Source organism: Phaenicophaeus curvirostris, chromosome 2 (assembly GCF_032191515.1).
Source record: "Phaenicophaeus curvirostris isolate KB17595 chromosome 2, BPBGC_Pcur_1.0, whole genome shotgun sequence".
Lineage (NCBI taxonomy): Eukaryota > Metazoa > Chordata > Aves > Cuculiformes > Cuculidae > Phaenicophaeus > Phaenicophaeus curvirostris.
In genome coordinates this window covers 4,360,759-4,388,115 of record NC_091393.1, presented here as the reverse complement: position 1 = coordinate 4,388,115, position 27,357 = coordinate 4,360,759, and the positions used below count along the sequence as shown (strand labels likewise).

Genomic DNA, 27,357 nt, shown 5'->3' with positions numbered 1-27,357 from the left:
TCCGCAGTAACAGTCACTGGCCTTGGGTAGTTGTAGTGTTGTTGGTTTGAGTTTTGGTTTGTTTGTTGTTTTTTTTTAACTATTATTATTTCACACTTGTTAACAACAGCAATAGTTCATTTCCTGAAGAAGGAGGTAATTGGTGACCTCTTTCACTTTATGGCGATTATTTAAAACTAAAATTTAGTTACGTTACAGTGTAATCAATGTATTAGCTTTACAGGAATCACAATTCTCGTAACACTAACAAAAATAACATGCGTTAATAATGTTCACTACACATTCAATGCATGTGTCAAGATGTAAAGTTAACCTATTGCCAGTTTTCTAGAGTGTGCTGAGTGCCATTTAGAAATATATTCCATAAAAGCATCTAAAATACTGAGTCTGGTTCCTGTAATATTCCTGAACTTCCAGAAAGTTGTCTCTGAAAACTAGGTGAGGAATATAGTTCCAGAGCTTAACACTGTAACATGAGATCAGTTAGTTGCACGGGTTCCTAACGGGTTTCAGTCTGTTTAACTATAGCTTGTATTACAGTGACCCATAGTTTACACACACAGCATATATTACTTGCTAGTCCAAATAAAAAGGTTATTCAAAAAAATCCATTACACATATGTAAAGAAAAAATAAGATGTCTTTTCTTTTTCTTCCACACACCCCCAATAATCTCATTGTGCCCATGGGTTACATATTTTGACAAGTGTTTTACGTTAAAATCTTTTTCAAGTACTTAGAAATTTGTTATACCAAAAAAGCTGCCTCTTTTTTTTCTTTTTTTTTAAAAAGTACTTTCTACAATTTAACACAAAATTCAGGTTCAAGAATTTTAAACAAAAAAATGAACTAAAGAGCTTTATTGACATCACAGTACATTCAATAGTAATTTTAAGAACATTACAGCTGAAAGAGAATGGCATGTTTTATATTCTCAATAAGCACTACCGTTCTTGAAAAAATGTAATACAAAGAAATCCTATTAGGTATTTAATTCTGAGCAGCATTTGGAAAAAATACACCTATTTACAGATAAAAAAAGGATTCTGGTTTCACCTACATAGCCACAATGTGCCTCTATAATGAGACAAGCCTTTTATAACTCATGGAATTTTTAAACATCATAGCACTGGTGCCACAAATTCCTCAGCGTTTACGACGAAGAGGAGTTGTTGATCTGAAAAATAAAAGAAAAAGGGGAAAAAGTTAATTGGAAAAAATAAAGAGATCCCCAAACCCACACACACTTTAGGTTTAGTCATTAATAGTTTTAAAAGATTTTTCCAAAGTTACTTTTGCCTAAGACTAAAAATTTAATAAATACCATACTTTATTTTAAAAAGTTCATATGGCGTACACATGAAGACGAATATCAAAAAATAAAAAATAGTCAGACAAAATACTTAAAAAGTATACTACCTTGATCGTGATTTAGACTTGTGTTTGCGGCTTGCCTTCTTACCAGACCTTTGAGATTTCTCCATGGAGCATGACCGAATATGCTTCGATTTCTTGGCCTTCTTTTCTTTACTGCTTCCTGGTGACTCAGAACTACTCCTTGCACTAGATTCAGAGCCTGACCGTTTTCTGCTATCTTTGGTAGTAACTCTTTTGCTTTCTTGTCTGGAATCCTGTCTTATTATTTTCACACATATTGAATCACCGCGATAGAAAGTTCTTTCGCTGTCTCTTTTTCTCTTTAATCTACTGTCGTCGTGACTGCCAGCCTTACTTTCCTTTTCCTCTTTTTTTGGCTTATCTTTTCTTTTTTCCTGATCTCTCTCTCTTTCTCTGTTCTTTTTTCTGTCTTTATCTACACCTCCACCCTGGTCCTTTTTCCTTTCTTGATCTTTACCCTCACTTTTATGTTTGTGCCTATTTCCAGTAGGGCTTCTACGCTGGTCTTCAGTTTTACGTCTATCCCTGCTTCTACTGCGGCTTGCACGGTTAGCTCGCCTGTCTCTTGAACGGCTGCTATGTCTATCCCAGCTTCTCTCTCGAGAAGGACTCCGATTTCTTCGCCTCTCTCCTCTTTCAGCACTGCGATTTCTACTAGGTCTTCTCCTTTCTCTTATTTTCTCCCTGCTCCTACTCCTCTCCCTCCTATTTCTGTGGGAGTAACTTCTGCTTCTACTGCGCCTAACTTTGTGTGAAGGTGTCCTACTGCGGCTGTGTCTCTTCTTCCTTTTAGGAGAGGAAGAACGCGAAGAGCTGCGACTACTACCTGAGCTAGTGCTATAGGATGAACTAGATACAGTGCTGCTACTGCTACTGCTATTGCTGCTAGTGCTACCACTGCTAGAGCTTCTTGACCCACTTCTTCCTGTCCTCTCTTTACCCTCTTTTTTGAGTTCTAGATCAGCTGAGATTGTATTTGGAGATCTTTTCTTTTCATGAACCAGATCTGTTTCAATTTCTTTTGCCTCCTGTGATGCAGAGTTACTGTTTTGTTCTTTGTTGATAAACTCATTAATCTCTTTTGAAACTTTTTCACTTTGTAGCTTTTCTTCTGAAAAAGAGTATGCAAAAGAAAAATTAAATTAATTTGGAGTACAGTGTTACTTTTGGCAAAAAGAAGGTTCCAAGCACCTTTCATAATACTTGAAATTAATATGCTGTCTGCCACCACACCAACTACCTACCAAACTTGTTATTTTCTTTTTTCTCATAATTCTAGAACAGTTGTCTTCCTGGTTGAGAAGAAGTGCACAACCCAGACACTTTCATCAAGTCCTTGATGTTATTTCATGTTTCAGTGGCTTAAAACAAAGTTCTCGAACAAATACCCTGAAGCACCAGAACTCCCAAATTCATCTACACATGGGATACTTTTTCCTCCTGCGACCTTTCTACACACCTGGTTCTCTCCTTCTTCTCCCTACTACACACCTCTAGCTGTGCCTACACCTCCTGCCTTCCTTCCAGCCCTGTTCACCTGGGTTTGAATAATCACTGCCTGGTTTGAAGAAGTTCTATTTCCCACACAGTGTGTGGGTGGCTCTCAACCTTAGAACGATGTTAACTCTATCTGCATGGTTTGGCGGCCTCAATACCAAAAAAAGAGAAGTACCTTCTGTTGTAGTGATGCATGTTCAGGGTTTGTTTTTTTTAAAAGAAAACATCAGGTTCATGGTGTTTTCCAAGTTTAATTTAGATTAGTCCTAAATGCTAGTACAACCAATTTACATTTTTCCTTGTTTTTAACAGATGTTGTAGCCAATTAATTCCAAGATGGAAGAAAGAGGATAAAAAGTAGACTTGTAGATAATTATTTGCTTAAGACTCAGCTCAAAAGCTATGACTACAGCATTTAATACAGACAGATGGTGAAGTTCGTACAAAACAAAAAGTTAATGTCAGTTGAGATAATATGTAAGCTCTGTAGTCAGTAAATACTCTAAACATGGTAAGAAGACAACTGAAGAATTAAAAATACATTCCTTGAAAGAAACATAATGACTATCAGGCTAAGATCTTCATATTGCTATATAAAGAAATTCAGACCCTTAGAGGATTTTCCAGAGGTTTCCAACTTTAAACAAGTTTTACTTACTTGTATTCAACCTAGGATCCTTTGTATCACCAGCCAAGTTTATCTCCCCTTTCCATTTTAAATTGAACCCAGAATAAGCAACTGACATACAACATTTTTGGCTAAGAAATGGCTTTTTGATGTGGGCAATCAATTCCTGAAATAACTTAGGGAATAAAACTGCATCCGGAAACCCAGAGTGATCCAAATGGCAACTGATGGTCTAATTTAACCCAGAAAATAATTCCATCTGGTCCCCAAGTTATTAGGTAATATCGGCAGAAGCCAGTGTATGTTAGAAGATGCTGTATTGTATATTAGAAATCTCCTGTTTTTTTTCTGAATGCTGCTACTAATGAGATGCTGCATTTAGTTTTCTTTGGTATTCTGGATGTGCAGAATCAGCCTCTTTACTCTAGATTAATATTTCTGTTAATAGCCCCATGGAGATGTCTCCACCTGACATATGGCTTTCTGCAGTAGGAAGACAGAGGTCAGAAGCCACCCATCAGTCACTCTCCATATGTCTACCCTTTTATGCATAAATCTTAAAACACTCAAAGATGGGAATATTAAGGAAAGGAAACGTTTAGCTAATTCAGCCTTTTGTTAAGGTATCCATATGTCATTTGTACACCTTTAAATTACAAAAGTATGATGTCATAGCAGCACTTTTCTTCTCCTCCAGCCTATGAAATTCAATCATGATTTCTCACCATTGTATTCATCTGTTGATCTATCCTGCTCTTCAGCACTGCAAGGTAACTGTGATACCCTTTTGATCAACATTACTGATAAAAAAGGACAAACCTTGCCTTGTATGGAGAAGCAGAAGTAAATCATAGATTTATTTTTATATTTTTTTAAATCACACCTGCCACTTTCTCAGAGATTGTGAACTAATTGGGTTCAATAATCTTCCCCCAGCATCATGTTTAAAAAAAAAAACAGTTATGAAGATGCAATGTATGGACACAAATTTCAACTACAACTGAGAACAGCAAGTTCAAAGAAACTACAGCCTCCCACTGTACATTCCGAAAGGTGCAATGCACAACATTGTAAAAGAAAAGCAAATTTTTCAGGTAACAAGAAATGTGCTTCATATACTTAAGAGTATACAACTTCAAGGAATCAGTTTCATATAAACTGTAGCTGGTGCAGCGAGGTGAAACTTATCCCCAATCACAACTGAGATAATAATTAACTCTCAAAAAATATATTAAACATACACATACACTTTTATAGAGATACTATTATTTATATGATACAATATCTAAAGCATATGAATACATATGCACCATGTCTGTTCTTCAAACACTGAAGTAGAATAGTTTACGGAAAATGCTACGTGTGGTTTTTCTTATTAGAAAAAAAGAAGAAAATTCCATTTTGAACATGCAGCTCAACCATCTCTTTTGTTCCAAAGAACATTTTTTTCTAAATTTGGCTTTATTTTTTTGGCTTAAAAATGCATTTTCTCTCCCAACAATTTTCACATAATAAGTAGTAAATTCTGTATAAAGCCACACAGTAAGAATGGGTTTATGATTTACCTTCTAGCTGTTTTTCGAGTAGCAGTTGCTGTTCTCTCTCTTTTCTCCAGAATGCTTCCTGTTTTTGCCTGATTCTGTGCCGTAATTCCTCATCATCGGTATCAGATGATTCAGAGCCTCTGTCACTCCTCTCATCTTCACTGTCTCCTGATCCATAACCACCCAGTCCACCTGCGTGCATAAAGTCCAGTCTATCATGAGGAAAGATTAAGCTCTGTTCTTATTATTTCTGTGGGGCAAAGACGAGAGTAACATTGCCCTTCCTTCACTTCCTCTTCTCTGAAGAAGTCACTTTATTCTGGTGAGTGCCAATGTTCTTTGACTGGTGTGATCAAGGCCCCCTTATCTGCGTTTGATGCTCAGTGTCTGGCTCTACTCCTCCTGGAACAGCTGGTCTATTTTCGGCAAACAACCACTGTGATCACAGTACTTTTTCCACTGTATGGAAGGGCAAAAAAGCTCCCTGTGGAGATTGTAACAGTGCCTGCCTCTGTATCAGCAACTGGACAGAAAATGCCTGGGACCTTTCCCAGAAGACATCTCTGAAATTACTTCAGCCGCCTCCATAATCCAAGGCTACAGAAATTCTGAATGCCATATCAATTTTTCTGTACTGATTTAGAGAACACTCCACTTTGACAGGTACAGAGATGGAACAGAAATAGACTTTTTTCTTCCCTAGAGACTTTAAGAACTACTGGACTGATCAGAAAGATAAAGTCAATCTAATTAATCAGAATTCCACATAACTAGCACATAACTGATCACTGACATGCCTGGAGTATGTTTTATATGACAAAAAGCATGGTGGGAAGGATCTTTTGCTGTTGTGTCACAATCTGGAATTTCAACCTCTTTTTCCTGTGCTGCTTCTGGTAATATACAATATGGGAGACTGTGTACTTATGTAGCTTTTCAATAAAATAATAATTCCAAACATTATAATATTTTTGTTAATATATTTTCACATTACTCTTCTATCAACCTTCCCTTCTTGTTTGTGTGGATCAAAATAGGAGAAAAACATAAAACAGCATTCCTGTCTTGGAAGATTGCAGTGTGCTTCTGAAACCATCAGACTTTAAAAAGTAGATTTAACTGCAATTTTCAGGTATTTTCAAAATTAGTGCAAGATTCTCTTACACTAACTCACACTGACTAGTCCTTTACTTCAAAAAAACATCCCATTTAACCAGCAGGATCACCTGTGGAACAAACAAAGGTGCGGCTGCTGCTGAAGTTACTGGAAATCGACCCGTACTCCTGGGCAATTAAAATCTAGTTTCAAAAAAGCAATTTCTAGAAATGCAAGGCAAGAGTGAAACTCCCCTTTTAAGCCCTCTCAAAAATAAGGAGCATACTTACCGAGTCCAGTGAGGGAAGCCAGTGCACTGGACTGTGCCAGCTGTTTTGCAGGAGCTTTGTATCACATCAACAACAGGAACAACATGTTAACACAAATAGCCACGATTTCATAGTCATGAGTCTAGGGTATTGTTAAATCTACTACTATTGCTGTTCTTTGGAGGGAGAGAAGAAACATTAAAAACACATCATCCATTTACAACCACTTCTAGATTTTCTGACCCCAAAGATTTAGAATGTAACTGCAAATTAACAGTGAAGAGAAAAAAAAAAATAAATACTCATAAATCACTTTCCAAGTTACAGCATCTGCACATCATTTTCAAGTTTCAATAGTTACATATTTAGACTAACTCGGTTATGTTAAAAAAAACCAACTAAGTACAATGCATGTTACTAGTGAAAGCAAATGAATTACTAATTGAGGACTCAAAGTTTGTCTCTTTTCACTTCTGAACAGCTAAGAACTTGAGATAAAGATGATAGCATTAAGAAGCAGCTACAGCTTGAGAGCCATTGACACACAGGTACCATTTTAACTAAAATGAATTTATGAAAGAAATGGAGTAACTGAAGTAACTCACAATACACTGCACAGGACAACAGTACATGATTTCTGGATTTGAGCTCTACCAAGTTGGATGCATTATACTGGAAGTGTTCTTGGGGGATAACTATGGAGGTTAAATGTTCTAGACACATGCAAATATAGAATATTCACAGAAGAAACTTAAAAAAAAAATAGAACCGGCATACCTTTAGTTGCTTTACGGTGAACATCTTTGGCTACGTAATAGATTTCCTCATTTGTGACATCTAAAAGGATCTCTGTGAGCAGCATTTTTGTCAGCATCATCTAAAGAAAGTAATGTATACAATTAAAGGCAAAAACTTCTTGAATAGATGCTGCATTCATATTATATCCACAGAACTTCACTTCCTTTGATGGCTATGAAAGTGCTATCTTGAATGATTCATTTAAGGATTTCTTTCAACAGACGTGACTTAAAACACAAGTCTGAAATGGTTTAAATTTGGCCCGATTTCAAAACTTTAAGAACAGTTTGTATTTTGACTGTGAACTGCATCCACATGTATTACACACAGGCACCCAGGGCACTGATTCCTAATATCAAAGATGATACAGCAAAGGAACATGTAAATCAGAAAGGTACTTAGACTGATCCCATGTATTCTTTCAAAAAATAAAGAGCACATTTCTTCCTGGTATGCTGCCTCACTGATCCCAATCCTACAAAGACCATCAGAGGCTACTTCTACAGGATTTTATTATTACATATTTACTCCAAAAACTCAAATTTTGGTAGCCAGTTCTCCAAGCCGCCCAGTCTGGTTATGTGCTTTACAAAAATATATTCATCATACTTTTTAGCACTTAGGGTCTTCATTAACAAGGTTTCAGTTGCACACCTATGACTTCAAAATACAAAGTTCCTAGAGACACAGGGGTAATTGTTGCTCGTCTAGGACTTAGGTTTCTAGCACTTTCTTGCAAGAATAGATTTCTTAAATTCCCTTTCACAGGAGCTGAGATTGAAGCATAGAGTGCACAAAGATTCAATCATTAGAAGTTTTCTGGAATTTGGCAAGTTAAGCAAACCCATAGAATTAATAATGATTAATGTAAAGATTACAGTCATTACATTCTTTCACTGTTGTGCTAAATAGTAGTTATATAACCTATATCCTTGTCTATATGAAAAAGACAGCATTACAGATGCATGCAAATATAACCCTGCTTTACTCTATGATGTGTTCTATATCTCTTCTGACAGTAACAGGCAGAGAAGAAGTGGTTTACTTTGCTATGCCTGAAAAATATGAGCAAATAGACATAAATACTTAGCGAGAACTACATTTTTAATACCATTTGATACTCTTTTTCTTCTTCTGTCATTTCTGGTTCACTTTGCTCCTCTTGAGGAGCCGGGGACGGACTCCTACTGATTTTTCCAACGCTTACAGCTTCTGTGTTTTCAGCATCTTCATCTTCCTCATCACTGTCCTACAACAACAGCATCATGCATTTCAGGAAAAACTTAGCTGTTAAGTTCATTATTTTCTTTTTATGCTAGTCAACTTGATTTACTTTGTACTGAAATCTATTACAGTTATCATAAAACTATTTTTTTTCCCTCCTCTTAATAAACATGCAAGTACCTCTCTCCCTACACAAGACAAGGAAACACAAAGGTCTCAGTTCACTGCCAACAAGTGACAACTGCTAAAATGAAGGTGACACAAGGTTTCCTAAATGGGCTCAGTGTAGCAAAAACATGTATCTGAATTTCTTCAGCTACTGATTTAGAATTCAATCCTTCAAAGACCACACATAGTCACAAAACACAGAAAAGAAAAGAATCCCAATTTCATTGCTATTTCTTTGCTACTAGAGATGAAATAATATAATTTTACCACTCAGACATTAACAACTTCAAAACATCAAGTAAATATCAACTAAGCAGCAATTTTACTTTAAGCAACAGAAACAAAGCGATGACCAGGAACACACAGTCTCTCTTTTGAAGAGACCAAAGAGTTGATACCTTTCAGGAAATACAAACCTGAGAAATAGCAAACCCTTCTACTTACAAATTTACTTTTCTGAGGTAACCGCGGGCCATCCCCTTCTTCAGCCTCCTCACTTTCTTTTTTTTCTTTTTTAGACATCTGGGAACGTTGCTGCTCCATCCTCTCTTTTTCCAATTTTTTCTGTTTTTCTCGTTCCATCTTTTCCAAACCCTCACGAATCCAGGCAGGCAGAGTTCTACGCTTCACAGCATCTACATAAGCAAAGTTTACAGTTTTGAAATGTGAAAAAAACCCTTACACCCAAAAGAGTAAAAAAAAAAAAAAGAAAAAGGAAAAAAAAAACCCAAAAAACAAAACACAAACAAACCAAAACCACCCAAAACCCCCAAAGCAGCAAACCCTCTAACCTCAATCCAAACAAGCCACACATCTGATTGTGGAAGAAACCCATTTATAATAAACTTTTTCTTTCCCTTCTTTTTTACTTTTATAAAATAGAAGTCTTCACATTTTGCAATTCTTTTTAAAACACAGCTTTAATGTTTTTTTCATTAAGGAGTGGTTAACATGTACCAATCTGTGGCGGCTCCTGCTTCACAGGCATCGCAATAGGTGAACGCTGTCGGTCTCTGAATGAAGGTCTTTCCCTTCGATTTTGAGGAGGTGCAGGAGGTGCTGGTGGACCTGGCGGCCCTGGTGGTCCTGGCTGCCAATAAGGTGGATGAAATCCACCTTGAGGTGGACCAAAAGCAGCCCCATGCTGAAAGAGTAATGCAGTTTATTTTTCTTCACATGTAACACTAAATACAGCATGTGCGCAAGTCGGTCTACAGAAATCCATGCAAGCAGGAATCCACGATTTCTAGGCTACTGAGATCTCTCAATTTCTTTTTCTGCAGTCCCCAGGAAACAAGTTTTCCTTAAATATTTAATGAGCAAACTTAAGATTTAAGCAGGGATACTAACAAAGCTGAAACAGCCTCAATCAATCTCCTTTCATATTGTGCTAAACATTAAGCCCTCTAATCACTATCTATCTGCAGCAGTTCCTTGCCAGCTTATCATTCAGAGCATGCAACTAAATGAAGAAAAAAATGAAGGTTTAAAAGTCTAGCTCCTTAGCAGTCTTTCCCTGGAACTACAACGCGATGACAAAAATGAAAAGTTTGAGCTTTTTTTACAAAAGAATTTTGCACTGTGGACTTTTCAGTAATTATTCATGGAGGTTATTAGTATGGCTGATTAAGATATTAAATGCATAAATCTGCAAGTTTAGTACAGACCCTGGGTTCTGAGCAAGCTGTATACAATCCAAAAGTCACATGTCAGGAGGCATATGTGAGGCAGGAGAGCGTTTTAATATTTGCTGCCCAGAAACACCTAATGAAACTATTTAAATGGAGAGTGTTTAGGAAGAAAGTTATAGCATGAAATATTTTTTTTTACTGTATTCTACTGAGTATCTAGTTAAGTCTCTAGTGGCAGAAGCACTCTTCCACTACAATTTCAGGCCAAACATTCTTCTGTTATTCATTGCAAAACAAGTTCTCTGTAGTATTTAGAGAAATTTATTTTAAAAATTGGTTCCACAACAGTAAGCAAAGGCAATTATAATAAACTAGAGTGAATGAAAATTATTGGTTCATTTCCTAACAGTATTCCTGAACAACAGAATTTAATAATAAGAAAAAAGTAGGCCAGAAGATCGAAACTTTTCTGCCCATCTTCCCTTGGGTTTTGTTTATGAACAGTAGGTAGGTGTTTTAACAGGTAGTTTGTCATTTATATCAAGAGTTTTGAAAGAAAAATAGTGAAAACTGCGGAAAGATCCAAAACTTTTTGTTTAAAGATTTGTACAACGTCCTCTACTATTATTATTGCTAAAACCACCTACAGATTTATTACGTTATATAACTTATATGGCAGAATGAAGAAAAAGTTGGATGTGGATTTCTTAGAAATACCATTGTTTATTCAAAGAATCACAGTAGATAGATATGGAAAAGATCAATGGATCATCCAGTCTATCTTCCTGCAAATACAGGACTGTTCCCTATGGTACATCACCTAGTGTAATTAAGTAGGTTTTGGGGGGTTTTTCCTCCTCCTCTTCTTTTTTTTTTTTTCTAAAAACACAAAACTACATAATGTTAATTTATATTCTGGAACACAGTGATTCATTTTAATGTTGCAGACAACAGCCATTTCTCATTATTACTATATAAAAAAAAAAGCCTTTGGCCTCAGAACAGAACTGAAAACTCTAAAGTCTCTTCGGTAAAGTATTTGGTAAAAATGCATCTTAGCAGATAACAGATTCTGTAGATGTTTGTAGAATTGAAGAATGAAAGTCGCCGCTAGATGATATTAGAGGAACACATCCACGGAAGGGACTCTGCGAGTCTACAATATTAAAGCAACAAATATGTTTCACCTGATAGTCAAACTGGTTCACTGGCCCCATTGCAAAGTTATCGGGAGGTCCCCCAAAGTTGTGATTGTTCTGGTTAAATATATGCCTGTTGTCAGGAGCAAATTCCCCACTGTCCTGACTGTTGCTGTCTTCAGACGGAGGAACAATTTCCATTTGACCTGGGGTTGGAGCCATCCACTGCTGATCTGGAGGTGGGTGAGGGGGTTGGTGAGGCATTCCCCATTCTGTTTAGGATTTAGAATACAATTCAGTATGCAGTTAGTACAATTTATAGGAGTTATCGGTCACTCAATGTTCTTGTATTTATTACAAGGTCCCTCAAAGCATCACAGATTATTCACTTATGAAGAATCATCAATCTACAGACTGTATTATACTGTCTAAGTAACTTCAACTAAATGAAGGAAATGGAAGTAGATATTGCTGAATGAAAACATGAGGGAGGCAGAGATGGATGGACACAAAAATGCTGTACATTTGTTTTTATAAATTCCTAGTGATATTGAGTTCACAATAGCACCTGCAAACTGTGTAAACTGAACTCCTTCTCCTACTCTATTTGTATGTTTTCAACTTTCAAATAACGAGGTATTTTATTCCTTTGCATAATAAATTAAAAGACCTATTATGGAAACAAACAATTTTATGATCAGTAGAAACCTGCTTTCCAGAGTCTCATGTCCTGATAAAGGATGATTCCCTGGATTCTCCAGTAGTCCTGCAGAGGTGCCAACGTAAGCTACAGTCATAAGCCCTCAAACATAAATAACAGTTTGGCTAAGAGAGTGGAAAAAGGTTTAAGAAATGAATTCGTAGCTCATATAGGCCTTCTTAAGGAATCAGTCTAAAAATTATGTTCACGGTACAGATATTTATAGACTGTGACAGAACTACCTTGTAACTTTCACCAGTAACAGAATTAATACCTATCCTCTCAGTTCAACTCCTGCAGTCCTTTAATGTCTTTCATTTTTTCCTATTTTTACTGTCCTTCCCCACGCCATTTAGTAGCAATTAAAAAGCACTAACATAGCTTTTCTGCTTGGTTGGTCTCTTTTTTTGTATGCTCAAAGACTGTATCACTCCTTTCATTCTCTCTGTCATCCTAGTAGGTCATGTTTAGCTTATTAGTCAAATCTTTTTCCAGAGTCAATACTCCTGAAGGATTCTAAGAGGTGGAATCCTTTATCCTTTAAGTTCAAGCTTACAGGATTTATTGTTCGTAAATGTACATGTTAACATTTGACACCATTAAAATGTCCAGTTTACTTCAATTCAACTGACTTGAGAGCCTGCAAGTCACATACAAGAAATCCTGTTTTTGCTTGTGCAACACTAATGCCTTCCAAATGAATTGCCTGTTAGTTACAGTTGGTTTTCAGATTACAATTTTTATTAGTAGTGTGTTATGGATTTCTAGATCCAAAAGGAAACTTGGAAGGAGATGGAGAAAGATGAAGCTTTACAGAAACAGAGTAAATTCATGATGTGAACTTTGGCTAACCACACATGTGATGACTTAGTTTCTCTGCTATGACTACCTTTACACATTAGGAATGACACTGCTTAAATTAAGGGAAGCTGGGACATATCTGCATCAGCATGGACTTTATCAGTGTCCCCACCGAATGGAAAAACAACATACTCTTTGAACGGCGCATCCAATAATAACAAAATGCACTGGCACATTATCTTCCATTAACAAAAGGTGTTAACATTATTCTCACTCCTAGATCCAAGATGTTTTCCTGTTCTGTATTTTCTTGGTGAATTTGGGCTCCTAACATTTATAATTATCAGCAAAACATCTTCTGAACTTTAAATATTCTGTGACTGTTTGCAAAAACTACCACTTCAGATACTACTCTCTTTCACCTCACAGACGAAAAAGCACAGGAGGAAGAAACCACCACCACAGGATCATAGGAAAAACAAAACTGTCCAATAACGACACAGTATTTCTGTGAAAAATCTCTACTTACTACATGCAGAAACACAGCCTGAATACTCTCTATGCACTGCCACATAGTAAAGTTAAAATTCTTATATGCAGCTAATTATAGCCCAGGTCAGGTAGGTTAAACTTAAGTGAAATCTGATATCTGCCTCCCTTTTGCTATGCACATGTATGAACCACCACTGACATTTTAAGCCTACTTTTATTAAAAATTACACTTTGACAAATTTGAACAATCACACTGAAAATTTGAGGCGTTATTTTTTCAGTCATTAACATAATCAAGCACGAAGTGCTTTCATTGAGACAACAGAAGGCATGCACACAGCCCCAGCTACCTCACTTGCTGATCTGAAATTGCATTCTAGTGTGGTAACATAACAAATGTTGGGAAAAACCTTCCGAATACAACTTCAGACAAATTCTTTGCAGAAAATACGCTATCTCTACCCCATGCTTAATGCCAGTGGTTTTTTATGAAGTTTTGAAAGCAAAATGGATTTTTGGTCAAATCTGGAGTTTTGAAGAAGTCATAAAGCACTGAAAATAATCAACATAAACATAAATGTTCAACCAACTTTAACTTGCAATAACTGAAAACTACGCAGATGACAATCAGAGAGTTAAGTCAAAAAGGGCAATCAACTTTATGAAACATGTAAAACATTTTACACAAAGAATTTTGCTCATCTCCTTTTTCAAGATTTTAAGACACCTGAAGTCAGCATCTGCTGGTTATACTGGGAGCTCATTCTACATGTCAAGACCATGCCAGAAGCAGGTATTACACTACAGGAGACGGCAACAGATGCTCCTGAATTCTGAGGCATCCTGTTGCTTTCAGTGTTGTGGTCTTTCTGCAGCATTCAGGGACAGAACAAATCTTTTGCATATGTGTATTATCAAACCAATGCATTTACTTTACAGAGAGAATACTGAGATGTGTTATCAGACCTCTGTCTCTGTATCGTTATCCATTTTGTGGAACAGTTGACTGGAAAGTAGTAGACTGGTTAAATAGTTGATGCTACTGGTAGTTTAGCATCTTGAAACCTGAGGGACAGAGCACATTCACACCCAAACACATCTGATGAAAATAAAATTTCATTACGTGAAAAAAGAATGAATGGGAAAGAGAACAAACCTGGCTGCCACATTCTGTTAAAGTTGGGATCCCCCTGGAAATTATTATGGTTGTTTGGACCAGACTCTATTCCTGAAACATCCTGTCCATTTGGCATCATTCCTTGTTGTTCCACTACACTCTGTTGCCCTGAGGCTTCTCGCTGAGCAATCCATGCTTGAGCTAGTGCAGCCCAGTCAATCTGGCCTAAAATAAACAGGGGAAATTTAAAAGGTTAGTATTCACATGTCTAAAGTTTAACACTTTTTCAATTACACGTCTCATTGCTCAAGAGAAACAGGCAACGTTTACTTTCAGCAAGTACCATGAGGACCATTAAAACTTATTCGCAGTGTGCAGTAAAACAGACTGAAAGCAAACGCCAAAGCATACATACTTGCTGAAGCAGAGTTTCTCTGCACATGTTCAAAATGCCATAAGGTAATTATTTTGGTTTCACATTAGCACTGAATGGGTAGTTGTAATACACTGTTTTTGTAAGTGAACTAATTTTGGTATCAGAAAGAAATTTATATAGCCTTAAATTCTGAATTAATGAAGATTCAAGTGTAATAAAGATACACAGTTAGAAAACTGTATTTTGCAATGCATACTCTTTGTATAACTCCCAATTTCCAGAATGCTATTTTACATTACAGTTCTCTCCCTCGTTTTTCCTTTACTACCATCCTCATCATTAGGTAAATAAAGTGCACTCTTGGATGAGGACACTAGTATGTCTTCTGCTCGTTATCAAGTTGGGAAATCCCTCTGGTGAAGTTACAGAAATTGCAGTGACAGAAAGCAATGTAAAATTAGTGTGCCCGATTACTCTGCCCCAGTATTAAATACAGTTCTCCACTTTCTTTATCCATTTATGTATTTCTCTTGATATATCTAATTGTTATCACCTCACTCTCAATTTAAGGTAAATTATGTTCTGTTGTTTAAAATAGGGGGCTTTTTGGTGGGGACAAAAAGAAGTCCAAATAACAGATCATTATCATCACTGCTGTAAACTAAAACAAATAGCATACTAATCTTCCAGTGAGGATTTTTCTACGTATCCATCTGCACTAGTACTTCTGCCACACAGGCACCGAACAAAAACCAGATTTTCTCAAATAAGTGATTCAGCTTGGCTAAAGAACTGACAGGGATATAGACTGTGTAAAAAGTACATGTGATCTAGATGTTCATCTGTATGATTAGTAGAGTATTGATAATTTGTCCAGTATAACTCAGGTTGCCTGCCTGTATTTTGTGTATTAAATATTAACTATGTCAAAACATTTGGAATCAATGTACATTTTCTATTTTTCTCCAGTTACCCAGAAAAGCATCATAAATGTATTAACTCGAGTGCAGCTACAAAAAAGCAACTGTCAGTCATGCTCTGTAACAAAGATTCAAAAATTCAAATGAAAACAGATTATAAAAAATTTTAAACCACAAAGCTTTCTATACACTTACTTGGATCTTGCTGGTGTTGAAATGACTGCATCCACTGCTGTTGGTTCAAAGGCCATTGCTGCCAAGGTTGTCCACCTTGATCCCACATCTTTTAAGTCTTTATATAGTCTATATTTCAACTAAAAATAATAGTTGTATGTTTAAATAGATGCCCACGAAATATCACATAACTGAAACTTACATAACTGCAGATATAGTTAAGCCCTGCAAAGCGAGCTGAAGCAATGCTGGCTTAACATTTTAAGCTGAACGAAATGGTTCATCCTTTAGAGTAGTATCTGAAAATATTACTGTAAGATTTCAGAAGACTAGTAGGCTTTCTCTGCATTTCACAGAGAAATAAACTACAAAACAACATTCAAGGAGAAACGTCCATGGCTGTTTCTTGTGTATTTTTCTACACAAGTGTCACGCAAGGCTGTTAGGTGAGACAAAGGGAAGTCACCGATGGCAAAGTACGTCATTAACAATTGCACTGGAAAATTGCACAGGTACAAAACAGTGTCCACATATGAACTTTACGCATTATACAGGCTCATTATAATTTCTAAATAGTATATGCTTTCACATCTAAGAAAGAACAAAAACTATCACTGCATAACTGCGCATTTACCACACAGTCCCTTCAAATCATAAGAAACATTTTTTAGTGTTGTGTTGTACATCCTCACCGAGCAGACAGCAGCAGCCCTGGGACTTGATGGCATGAAGGCTCCACAACCTGCTTTGTGAGACTGATGAGGCACAGCAGCCTACGAGGTAGGTGAGCCTATAATGGCATACCAGCTCCTTCCAGTCACTTGTACATCCTGCGTGCACTGAACCTCTACGTGTGGAGAAGGACCAGAGAGCTGTCACCTACATTGCTCCAAACAGCTTTTCTGCAGATGCAGCCTGAGCAGAGTTTTGGGGACACTTCACTCCAGGAAATGTTCCCAAACACCAGTGTGGGTCAGACTGTACTGAGTGTGACCTCCTCTGTCCTACTCACTCTGCTAACAACTCCTCAGCAGGCTTTCCACTCTCAGTGAAAACATCTTCATGCCATTCAACATGCAATCCTTGATTGCGTGCTATAAAAACGTCACACACGTAGGCTGTTTCAAACACTCCAAACTTAAAACAAACAGAGAAAAATACATTCCCTGAGGTCCCAGGAGCAGCACACAAGACCTCACTGTGGCTTGCAGCCAAGTGCAATACAGAATAGATGAATACAGCCTGTCCACTCCAGAGGGAACTAGCTCAAAGCAGACACTGTCACATGGGTGGCCAGCCAGGAACGTAACTCCAACTGTTCTTACGGACGCACACGGACCCAAAGACAGACCTGACTTTTGGCAGACAGACAAAGAGCAATTAGAGCGGATTCTGCTTGCAAAGGGATCTCGTGCTTAGTGCTCACATATTCATGCAAATAATTGCATGACCGCATAGGAAGAGAGCATCACACTACAAACATGCACAGCAAAACGGGCTGTACATAGCACTGTGGAGCACTAATTCATGCACAGGTGAATGCAAGCTCATATTTTGCATTCTTCAGAAAAATTTTATTTTTAATCTGAAAAACTGGTCACTTTTGTTTCAAGACCATGTACACTCAAGCCAGTATAACAATTATGCATGTACGGCTTGGAAAAATTCAGTTGCAAATGCCTACGTTTTCGAGTGACTTTAAACATGAAAAGATCAACTTTGGAAACCGGGAGAAATACTTGGCAAAACCAACCTTACTATTGTCACTATCTTTACTTGCCAAATTACGTACAGGGTATTTTTCATTTCAATTACATCTATATGATAATTGAACTGGTAGTAGGTGAACACAGTGCACTTTCCCCCACCCCTTTACATTTTGATCTGTATTTAAGAATTGAACTTTCTTACACCAGTTGAGTGCAACAGTGGCCAATAATGCACTTAATGCAACATTCAAGCTGGCCCTGCCCTATCAACCTCTCTGTGTACTCATATATGTATTTCATATGCAAAGTATGAAGAAGCAACCTTCTTCTTACCTATTCTCCTCCTAAAACAAGAAAAAGGTAACTGTTTCTTCCTCCCCGTGGCTCATCTTTGCATTCAGAATGCAAATAATTTCAATTGCCAAAATAAATCCATTTACATCTTAAAATAAAGCTATAACAACTGTGGCTCAAGACAATCACAAGCCTTCAAAGCACTGCAGAGCCTCACCATGCCACTCCCTTTGTTTCCAGCCGTTAAATCTCGCTAGCAATAACAGAAATGTGGTTTTGTAATTCTAGTATTCTGCACTAAAAAGGATTTCTAGTGTGCTATCAGGCCTTGATCCTCACTATAGACAAAGGGAAGCACAAGTTTGGAGCATACCTTCTAGTTCGGAGCATTACTTTCAGTCTAAGGTAACAAATGCCTCCAAATCGCCTCTGTACAACAGATGTAGCAATGACCTTACTATTTCAAAAGGTGTTCAAAGAAATTATTTCCACCTCTTTTTTTTTGGGGGGGAGGGGGGCAGGGGGAAGATAAATTATTCTTCAGATATATCAGCTGGCATCTGAAAAGGTGCCCAACAGACACAGAAGACAGGCGGTGACTTTAGGCAGCAGCACTCGTTCCCTTCCTGGCTTCCCTCTCAGCAAGTTATCACACCCTAGGATGCAGAGGCTATGGCTGCACTCCTACGAGAAGTGGTGTGGAAGGAACTCCACTATCTCTCCATTAGAGAGCAGCACCAACCCAGGCCACCCAGCAATCCTCCAGGCTGCTCCCAACCACGTCTGAGGTGTCAGCATGGACCTCGGACTCAGCAGGGAGCTGCGACGTGACCATTCTGGTCTGGAAGGTCAGAGACTTTTATTCAGTGCCAGCTGGCTTCAAGGCCAGAGTAAAAAACCCAGTAGGGTTTTAGCTGCTTCTCCATCACTCTGCAATATAATATCACCCTGCGTCTTCAATTTTCCCCAGAGAGATTATTTCACCTTATTATGACTATTCTGGGAAGAGAAATCAGGTAGGGAAGTGCAAAGCAAGAGGTCAAGACGTGGATTTGATTTCTATTTTGATGCACAACGGTATGACAAGACAGCAACAACTCTGTAAAACCCTGAAGAACTTCAATATCTGGTTAATTTATGCTGTTCAAAGCAGTCTGATGTAAGGTCACTGCCATTTGAAACTGCTAATTTTAGTTTGTGAACTGTATTTGAAAGCTTTCAATTCTGTACCACATTTGTACTTCACTGTTTTCCTAAAGAAATGCTAATTTTCACAGGTTGGAAAACATAAAACATGTTGTCTTCCAAGTACGCAGATTTATAACCAAATCCAGGGTACAAACTTTCTTCACTAATCAGAAATACGTACTGCACAAATACTTAGTCAATGACACCACTTTCTTTATGCAACTGCCTTTTTTCAAACATTATGTGAAAACCAGCCAAAAGTATTTAATACCCTATTTATTTAAACTACCTTTGTAGTTGTGCTATTTTTTTCTGGACAGAAACAGGAATTGTGTATGGAAGGAACAAAAGCAGCAACTTTAATGTTTATAAAACTAATCATAAGATATACTGGCCAAGAGAGAAGACCACACGTATTCAAATTTTTAGTATTGCAAAGTAAATGATGCATTTTAGCATTCACTATACAGAGCCCACAAAAAGGTTTGTTCCAAAGCTTTCATCTACATGGTGACCTGAAAGAACAGGACACTATCAGTTTCTGAGAAACAGATTTCCTTGCTTTTTTGCTCTCCCTTGGTTTCCTCACTTTTCTCAAGTTTTCACTAACTGGTATAAGGTAAACATGAAAGAGATACTTGATGTAACATTTTCTCTCTTACTACAGATAGGCTACAGGCATTCAAAGGTGGTCACTGTCTTTGCAAATTGTTTTGCTAAGCTCTGCAGTGTTTCATGTTTCACTTGCTCTTAAGTTTTGGACACAAACTGCCTTCAACCTCTCATTTTAAGTGATCGTATTCTAAAAGATAATTAAATAAATCATATATACAGATACATCTACTAAATCACACACACAATCATGGCTGTTTGATGTTAGTCTTCTTTTATATAAAAGTCACTTAACTTCATACAGTGCTTGAGAAGCTTTACTGAGAAGAGCACCTAAGAATTTTTCAACAGAATCTCAATATTGCCCCAATCAGACAATACTGACATTTTCCTTTGCCAGTGGTGCTATTTTAAAGATGTCAGAAATAAAAACAGGTTTTGGAAAGCAAACAGGTTCAAAGAATGGATCCATATTACAGGTACTCACTTGCAAAGCAAAATGCAGCTACTGCCCTCCCTCACGATTATGGGTTAAGGGACTTTTACTTAGTTGTTTAACCCTCAATTCAGCTTTTCTCTCTCTAACAAACATGAATAAACAAAAGAACATTTATCGGAGCCATTTGCTGATGTCAGATCACAGAACAGGAACCTGAATCTATTAAAAATCTGTTTGCCTGTAAAGAAACACAAGCCAATTCAGGATTCTTTTTGTTTTCTGCAGGAACACAATCACATGGGGAAAACACCTCATCAATTTACATTTAAATTCAGTTAGACGTACTTAACAGATTATGAAAAATTAATGTGAAATCTCAAAATTTTGCTAGTTTTAAGAGCAGACATGTTCTGAAATACGTTCTGTTGTATGTTCAAGAAAAAGACAGGACTCCTATTCAAAGGCAGGATCTGCTGGAGTTTTATTGTCATTAATTACTGCTACTAAAATGTGCCACCTTTAAGATGATTGCTGGTGAATTCTCCCCTGCTGGCGATAAAAGCTGACATAGTGGCATAGATGGGACTTACCTTGATCCCCGGCAGACAGCAACCTCTGAGAGCCAACAGCACTCAGGAAAATTTAAAAGTTGGTGCCAAACTCTCAACTACATTTCAGTATTTTATCCAACAAAAAGCTAAGTTAAGAGAGAAAGAATGGATATTTTAAAAGGCATCTTTCCACTTCTCACCTTGATTGTGATGTGCGCCTCAGCTATAGATTAAACGTCACTGTTAACCTGTTCTTTTAGGGGAAAAAGGCATCTCCATAAACTCAGCTATTCATCCGCAAAATAATATATTTTCTGATAAGGCTGTATGATGCGTCCAGACGCACCACACACTGAAAAGTATACAATTAGAAACTACTTACCTGTAACCACAGTTTTGAGTGATAATTCATACCCTCACCTTTAACTCTAGGAGACTCCTCCAGCAGTCCCCACAAAACATAGTTACCTTGAAATGACAGACTTTCACACCAAGAGGAATGCCACCTCATCAAATGCAGCACAGTTCCCCAACAACTTCCCAACAACACATTGTTTGGTGAAGGCCTCCATAGTTAGTTGCCAACTGATGCCAAAGATGGGCCCATTTTTTAGACAAAGGCACCAACAGAACTTAAGCTCCAACAGACTCGCTCAGATTCCTCAGCCAACTCTAGCTCAGCAGTTTTGTAGTGTAAGCTCATAAAATCCATTATCTAGTTCAACAGCACTCGTGTAGATGTAACTACAGAGAGAATTCTCGGCAATGGAGAAGAGCAGTCCTAGCGAGTAAGGCTCAGTCCTGCAAATGTCAAAAGACAAAACCTGCCTGTCATTGGAGATGGCGTCATCCTTACATGCTTTGTGACACTGGCTGCAGCAGAACTGATATATATCAAGAAATTCCCCCTGGAAAGATAAGCAAGACCTGCCCCTAAATAAAATTTAATAGTGTTAATGGATAATCTCAATTGCTCCAACTCATGCCGATATTTCAAGACAAGAAGCACAGAGATGAAGTTAGGTCAAAACCAGAAAAGCATCAGAAGAAACTAACCAAACCTACTAGGCCAGATGAGTACATCTACTAGACACTTTCTTGCTCCTTCTAAGGAGAAGGTTCTAAGAACTTCCTGTCATTGTGACAACATGGTCCCCTCCAATAGGAATATTACACAGCATCCAAACCACACAGAATACCTTACATATCAACAGCTTCTGCAGAAGGAGAGATATGGAGATTCTAAACAGCTTTTCCTGTGTAATTTGTAGAAGTCGGATATCTTGGCAGTGAAAAACCAGAATTTTTTTGAAGATTAAATTAAACAGGATATTTGTTAGAAGCAAGATTACCTCAACTCCAAGAAATCAGGAGACAGACTAGCATTCAGACTGCCCCTAGAAGGAAAGCAGCAGGCACCTTCTACTCTGTCACAAGCTGAAGCGATCAAGATTATGAACTCCTACATCAGACATCAACGTCATTTGACCACATCTCCGGGACACAATCTGGCAGTCTGGATTATTCAACCCTGTAGACAGGTAGACTACTGACAGATGGTTCTGGAGCCTACAGAACCAGAGCAAATAATCAGGTGCTTTCTGATGTAGAAGAGAGGCTGTTGCATCACCTTTCTGGCAACGTTACTCATTGTCATTGGACAGCAGGTCCTTACGTGATGTGAGACGGCCTAACAAGTTTTACTTGCAATTTGAGCTTCAATACACAGCTGCACAAGTTCTTCTTGTGTCTAAAGATCTTGTCTGGCAGGCCTTCCAAACAGGCACTATATTTTAGCAAAGAAGTGTCCATTATATAAATAAACAACGAAGCTGAAACCGCAGGCCATCATGCATACTTTGAGAACCCCTATACAGCTTGTCTTTGGACCCCAGCGTTTAAAGACAACGCACTTTTCGATATTCATAGGTCAGATACCTAGGTAAAAAACCCAGATGTTCCATATCCTCTAAGATAATCTGCCATTGCAGCCGTGACCTTTTGACTATCTTTAGGTCTACAGAGAACTGAAGGGGAGGACCCCAAAAGGTCCAGGTTTATAATAAACTGCACTTACTGTTCCTGAAACAAATCAATGTCAAATAATCGGTGTCGTTAGCTAGGTAATCTTTTGGCACAAGCTCAAGAGAACACAAACAGCAAAGGCGCATCAGTCTCTGTTTGATGCTCTTTGTGGAATTCCTGGGTTGCAGGGAGTCATCCACGTCACACCTTGAGAAGGATCTCAAAATCACCACATACTCTGTGGGCAGAGCTTCTCTGCCCCGTACAGGCTTAGGCTCTGGAGATGGACCTAAAGGAAAATGGAGACATATCAGAAGTAGAGATCCTTGAAATCAGCAGCCTTATGTCTTGATCTTTTGTGCTAGCACCTTGTTCTAATATAATAATAAATACAATACCTCTACCGAGGAGAAAAATTTGACACAGAAAGGGTAGCACAAGAATCATCAGCTGGTGGCCTTAATGGGGGATGCTCAGAACACCTCTGCAGCTGAAAGGATCTGGGAGTATAGAAAAGCACTACGCCCTACACACCCACGCAGGAACGCACTCTAAGAGTTACTACAGAAGGGCTGCAGACATACATTCACTCACAAGTCAGAACAAATGCATTCCATCACTCAGACAAAAACAAAGAAGCTTTCATTTTATTTGGGAAAACAAATATTTACTATTATATTATACTCAGCTGCTTATCAGAAAATGAAACATTTTAGGGGTGAGTTTACTTTGCAATAAATCAGAAAAAAAAACCAGTTAAAATAAGTATCTTTTCTATTACTATTTCACCCATCCCACTTTTAGTTTGACAAAGACTTCTCTGCATCACCTAGGGCATCACCCTAAGTTGTTGTAGGTATTTAATGCCCAAATACTATGTATCTTTTCTCTTCCTAAGATCCAGAAGCTATGGCCAATGTGCCTGGTGGGATCTGTTAGCAAAACGTCCAGTCAATAACATGTAAAATTCTTCCTGCCATTTACAGTTGTGAATCACTACAATGTTGGAAGCCAACTTCAGTTACTCCACTGCATTTTTTAACATCAGAACTATTCTTTCCCAGTTTGCATTATACATGTAACCAAGATCCCAAACACAAAACCAGAAAAAGAACTGAGGAGAACAGCTTGTTTGGTATCTACAAAGTTTTCCAGATCCCAGTTCACATGTCAGCGCGCCTGACTAATATTTACAGTGCCACCAAGATGAAGTAGGCTGAACAAAGGCCAAATAAAAAAAAAATAAAAATAAATGTACTATGAAGACTTCTTCAATGAGTCATTCAAGAAGCATAGCTTCCAAGATCTGTTATGTTAAACTTAAATCCACTAAGCTCAAGCCAACCCTTTGCAAATAACTAAATGACCAGGTATTGGCAACTCAGACATCATTTACTTATTTTTTTGTATTGTGAAGACATAAAGACAAACAAATGCTTTGACTATCATATTGCAACAAAACCACTGATAACATTCACTATCACAGAAACACCACAGTGACTTAACCAGTTTAAGTCAAAACTCTGTTGGGTTGGAGAAAAAAGTCTGATCTGATTATTAGTTGCACTTATTCCACTAGAAAACCCAATGCCAGATTTTCAACCAGCCCTAGAACACAGCATTATTTTTTCCTTAAGTAAATGGTTAATCTGCAACCTCCTCCTTGATGAACACGCTCTGTACAGAAAATGAACAGCACCAATAACTAAATAAACAACGACCCTGCCTCAGTGCTCATGAGCAGATATTATCCTCAATGATAAGCACACTTATCACTTAAGGAAGAGAGATCAGTCAGTAATGAAAGTAAGAACACCTAATAAATCCTACCCACAGTATTATTTGTTGCCAGAGGGAGACAGGATCATCGTGTACCTCAGTAACGAAAAGAAGGGAGACTGGACATTCCTGTCTCCATAATGTCTTTACATAATCCTACACCTAACTGAAAATCACAGGTTCGTTCAGGCTGGAAAACACCTTTAACATCATTGAGTCCAACCATAAACCTAACACTCCCAAGTCCACCACTAAACAATTAAATATGGTTAAGGCTCTTCTCTAGCACTGCAGGTTATACAGCGAGTTCTCCGCTAAAAATCTATGGAGCTGTGCTAAATTTATGCAGTTTTAAGCCCTGCAATATATCCGAGCTCAGAAGTGGGGAAATTGCTCTTTCAGAGTAGGAGTTTGCATGTCACGTGTGGCAAAGGCAATACAGGAAATCAGGTAATGGGATAACAGCAGGGATGACACAAGGTTTGCTGCTGCCCCAGACAAATTAAAAATCAGTAGCTTGTCTTCTGATTTGTCAAGGAATTGTCTGTAAAGGTGGCAACTTCTCCCTGGACAGAGCCAGGGCTCCCAGTTCCTCCTATGTTCTACAATCAGGCACAGCTACAGCATCTGGTGCCTTTCACGGAGGTGACATCTCTCAGCACAGCTGGACTTTAGAATTTGACAGAGATCTCTTACTCCTACACATAATAGAGCTATTCTGCTGGACTGAACCCTGTTATTGCAAAATGATGCTTGACGACTGTCTATGGGTAGACATACCTTATGCTTGCAAGACTACCATTCCTCATCTTTAAAAAGTGGCTGACCCTTTGCTTTGCACCCTGTATGCTACACCTTCCCATAAAGATAGTTGGCACACAAACATCTAAAAGTATGACCACAAAAAAAGACATTGACAACCACCAAGGGTGCTGAATACTCTGTATAGTAATTTGTTTCAGAAACTTGGTAATTCAGATGGGGTAGCTCGATATTATTGAATACCACTTAACATCACAGAATCATCCAATGTTTTGGGCTGGAACGGACCTTTCAAAGACCATCCAGTCCAACCTCCCTGCATGGGCAGGGACATCTTTCACTCCTACACCAGCTTGCTCAAAGCCTCATCCAACCTGATCTTGAACACTGCCAATGATGGTGCATCCACAACTTCTCTGGGAAACCTGTTATAGTGTCCCATCATCCTTATCATAAAAAATTCCTTCCCTCTTTCAGTTCAAAACCGTTACGTCTTGTCCTGCTACTACAGGCCCTGGTAACACAACTCTCTCCGTGTTTATTACAAGCCACCCTCATATATTAGAAGGCCACAGTAAGGTCTCTCTGGAGCCTTCTCTTCTCCAGGCTGAACAACTCAAACTCTCTCAGCCCTTCTTCACAGAAGTGCTCCATCCCTCTGATCGTTTTTGTGGCCCCATCCTCAACCGTAAAGCCTAACACATCCCGTCCAAGCTTAGTTCAACACTGAACTTTGTGGGGCTGGCTTAATGCAGAAAGGCTTGCAAACATGCAAAGGATCATAGAATCACTAGGTTGGAAAAGACCCACCGAATCGAGTCCAACCATTCCCATTAATCACTAAACCATGTCCCTCAGCACCTCATCCACTCGCCTTTTAAATACCTCCAGGGAAGGTGACTCAACCACCTCCCTGGGCAGCCTCTGCCAGTGCCCAATGACCCTTTCTGTGAAGAATTTTTTCCTAATGTCTAGCCTGAATCTCCCCTGGTGGAGCCTGAGGACATTCCCTCTCCTCCTGTCCCCTGTCACTTGGGAGAAGAGGCCAGCTCCCTCCTCTCCACAACCTCCTTTCAGGTAGTTGTAGAGAGCAATCAGGTCTCCCCTCAGCCTCCTCTTCTCCAGGCTAAACAACCCCAGCTCCCTCAGCCACTCTTCATAATCCTTGTTCTCCAGCCCCTTCACCAGCTTCATTGCTCTTCTCTGGACTCGCTCCAGAGCCTCAACATCCTTCTTGTAGTGAGGGGCCCAGAACTGAACACAGGATTCGAGGTGCGGCTGTTTAAGGGTCGATTTAGAAACACCCTCTGTTTCCGTGGCTACCGAACCAGGTTGAGGTATCTTACAGATGTTGCTGCGTGCGATGATAACGTTGATTTTAGTTCTCTGGAGCCCTCCAGTGGAACGAACTCACGAGAATAGCCACAAAACTAGCAGATGCCCCTTCCCTGGCGGCGTTCAAGGCCAGGGTAGAGAAGCCTTTGAGCAACCTGATCCAGTAGGAGACTAGAATCAGACGATCTCAAATCACAGAATTCACAGAACGCGTTGGGTCGGAAGGGACCTTAGAAGATCCACATTCAGCAAAGCTTCCCCACGTCACTTTTCTCTACCTAGAAATCCCCCTTCCCACCAGACCCAGAGGAGAGAGGACAGCAGTCAGAGACTGCTCCTTTGCTACAGCTCTCGCCTTCAATTCACTCCTCTCTTCCCACTCTTCCTCCGAACCCCAGGGCACAATCCCCCCCACCGCGCCCCTGCGGCCCCGCCCCGGGGACCCCACGGGGTCCCCGGGGCGGGGCCGCAGGGGCGGGGGGGGGGGCGCGCGCTCCTTCAACCCCCCACCCCCGGGACCTCAGCGCCGCGCGGCCGCGGGGTAGGGGGGGTGCAATCAGGGCAGCGCCGCCCCCAGGAGGGCCGGCGAGCGCAGCCGGCGCCGCTACTTACGCTCTTCCCCCCTCCTCCCGCCGCCGGTCCCGCTCCGCGGCCGCTTCTCTCGCCTCTTTCGCCGTCCCCGTCTTCTCCA

At 39.0% G+C, this 27,357-nt stretch overlaps 1 protein-coding gene across 1 annotated transcript; it reads right to left on the bottom strand.

Moving 5' to 3' along the window:
• Positions 1–93: 93 nt before the first annotated feature.
• PNISR (PNN interacting serine and arginine rich protein) lies at positions 94–27,357 on the bottom strand. The gene is made up of 12 exons (XM_069851135.1): positions 27,279–27,357; positions 15,994–16,112; positions 14,542–14,727; positions 11,441–11,664; positions 9,580–9,766; positions 9,067–9,257; positions 8,342–8,479; positions 7,210–7,309; positions 6,454–6,507; positions 5,089–5,259; positions 1,420–2,509; positions 94–1,177 (listed from the first exon to the last, which is right to left on the bottom strand). The coding sequence occupies exons 2-12, from the start codon at positions 16,079–16,081 to the stop codon at positions 1,147–1,149; spliced, it is 2,460 nt and encodes an 819-aa protein (XP_069707236.1). The 5' UTR covers positions 16,082–16,112; positions 27,279–27,357; the 3' UTR covers positions 94–1,146.

Coding starts and splice junctions, on each gene's coding strand:
- PNISR (XM_069851135.1), bottom strand. CDS start 16,081: ATGTGGGATCAAGGTGGACAACCTTGGCAGCAATGGCCTTTGAACCAA. Junction 8,480..9,066: donor TACCTCAGAAAAGTAAATTT/GTAAGTAGAAGG, acceptor CTGTTGTTGTAG/GACAGTGATGAGGAAGATGA. Junction 5,260..6,453: donor GGCTTCCCTCACTGGACTCG/GTAAGTATGCTC, acceptor TTATGCACGCAG/GTGGACTGGGTGGTTATGGA.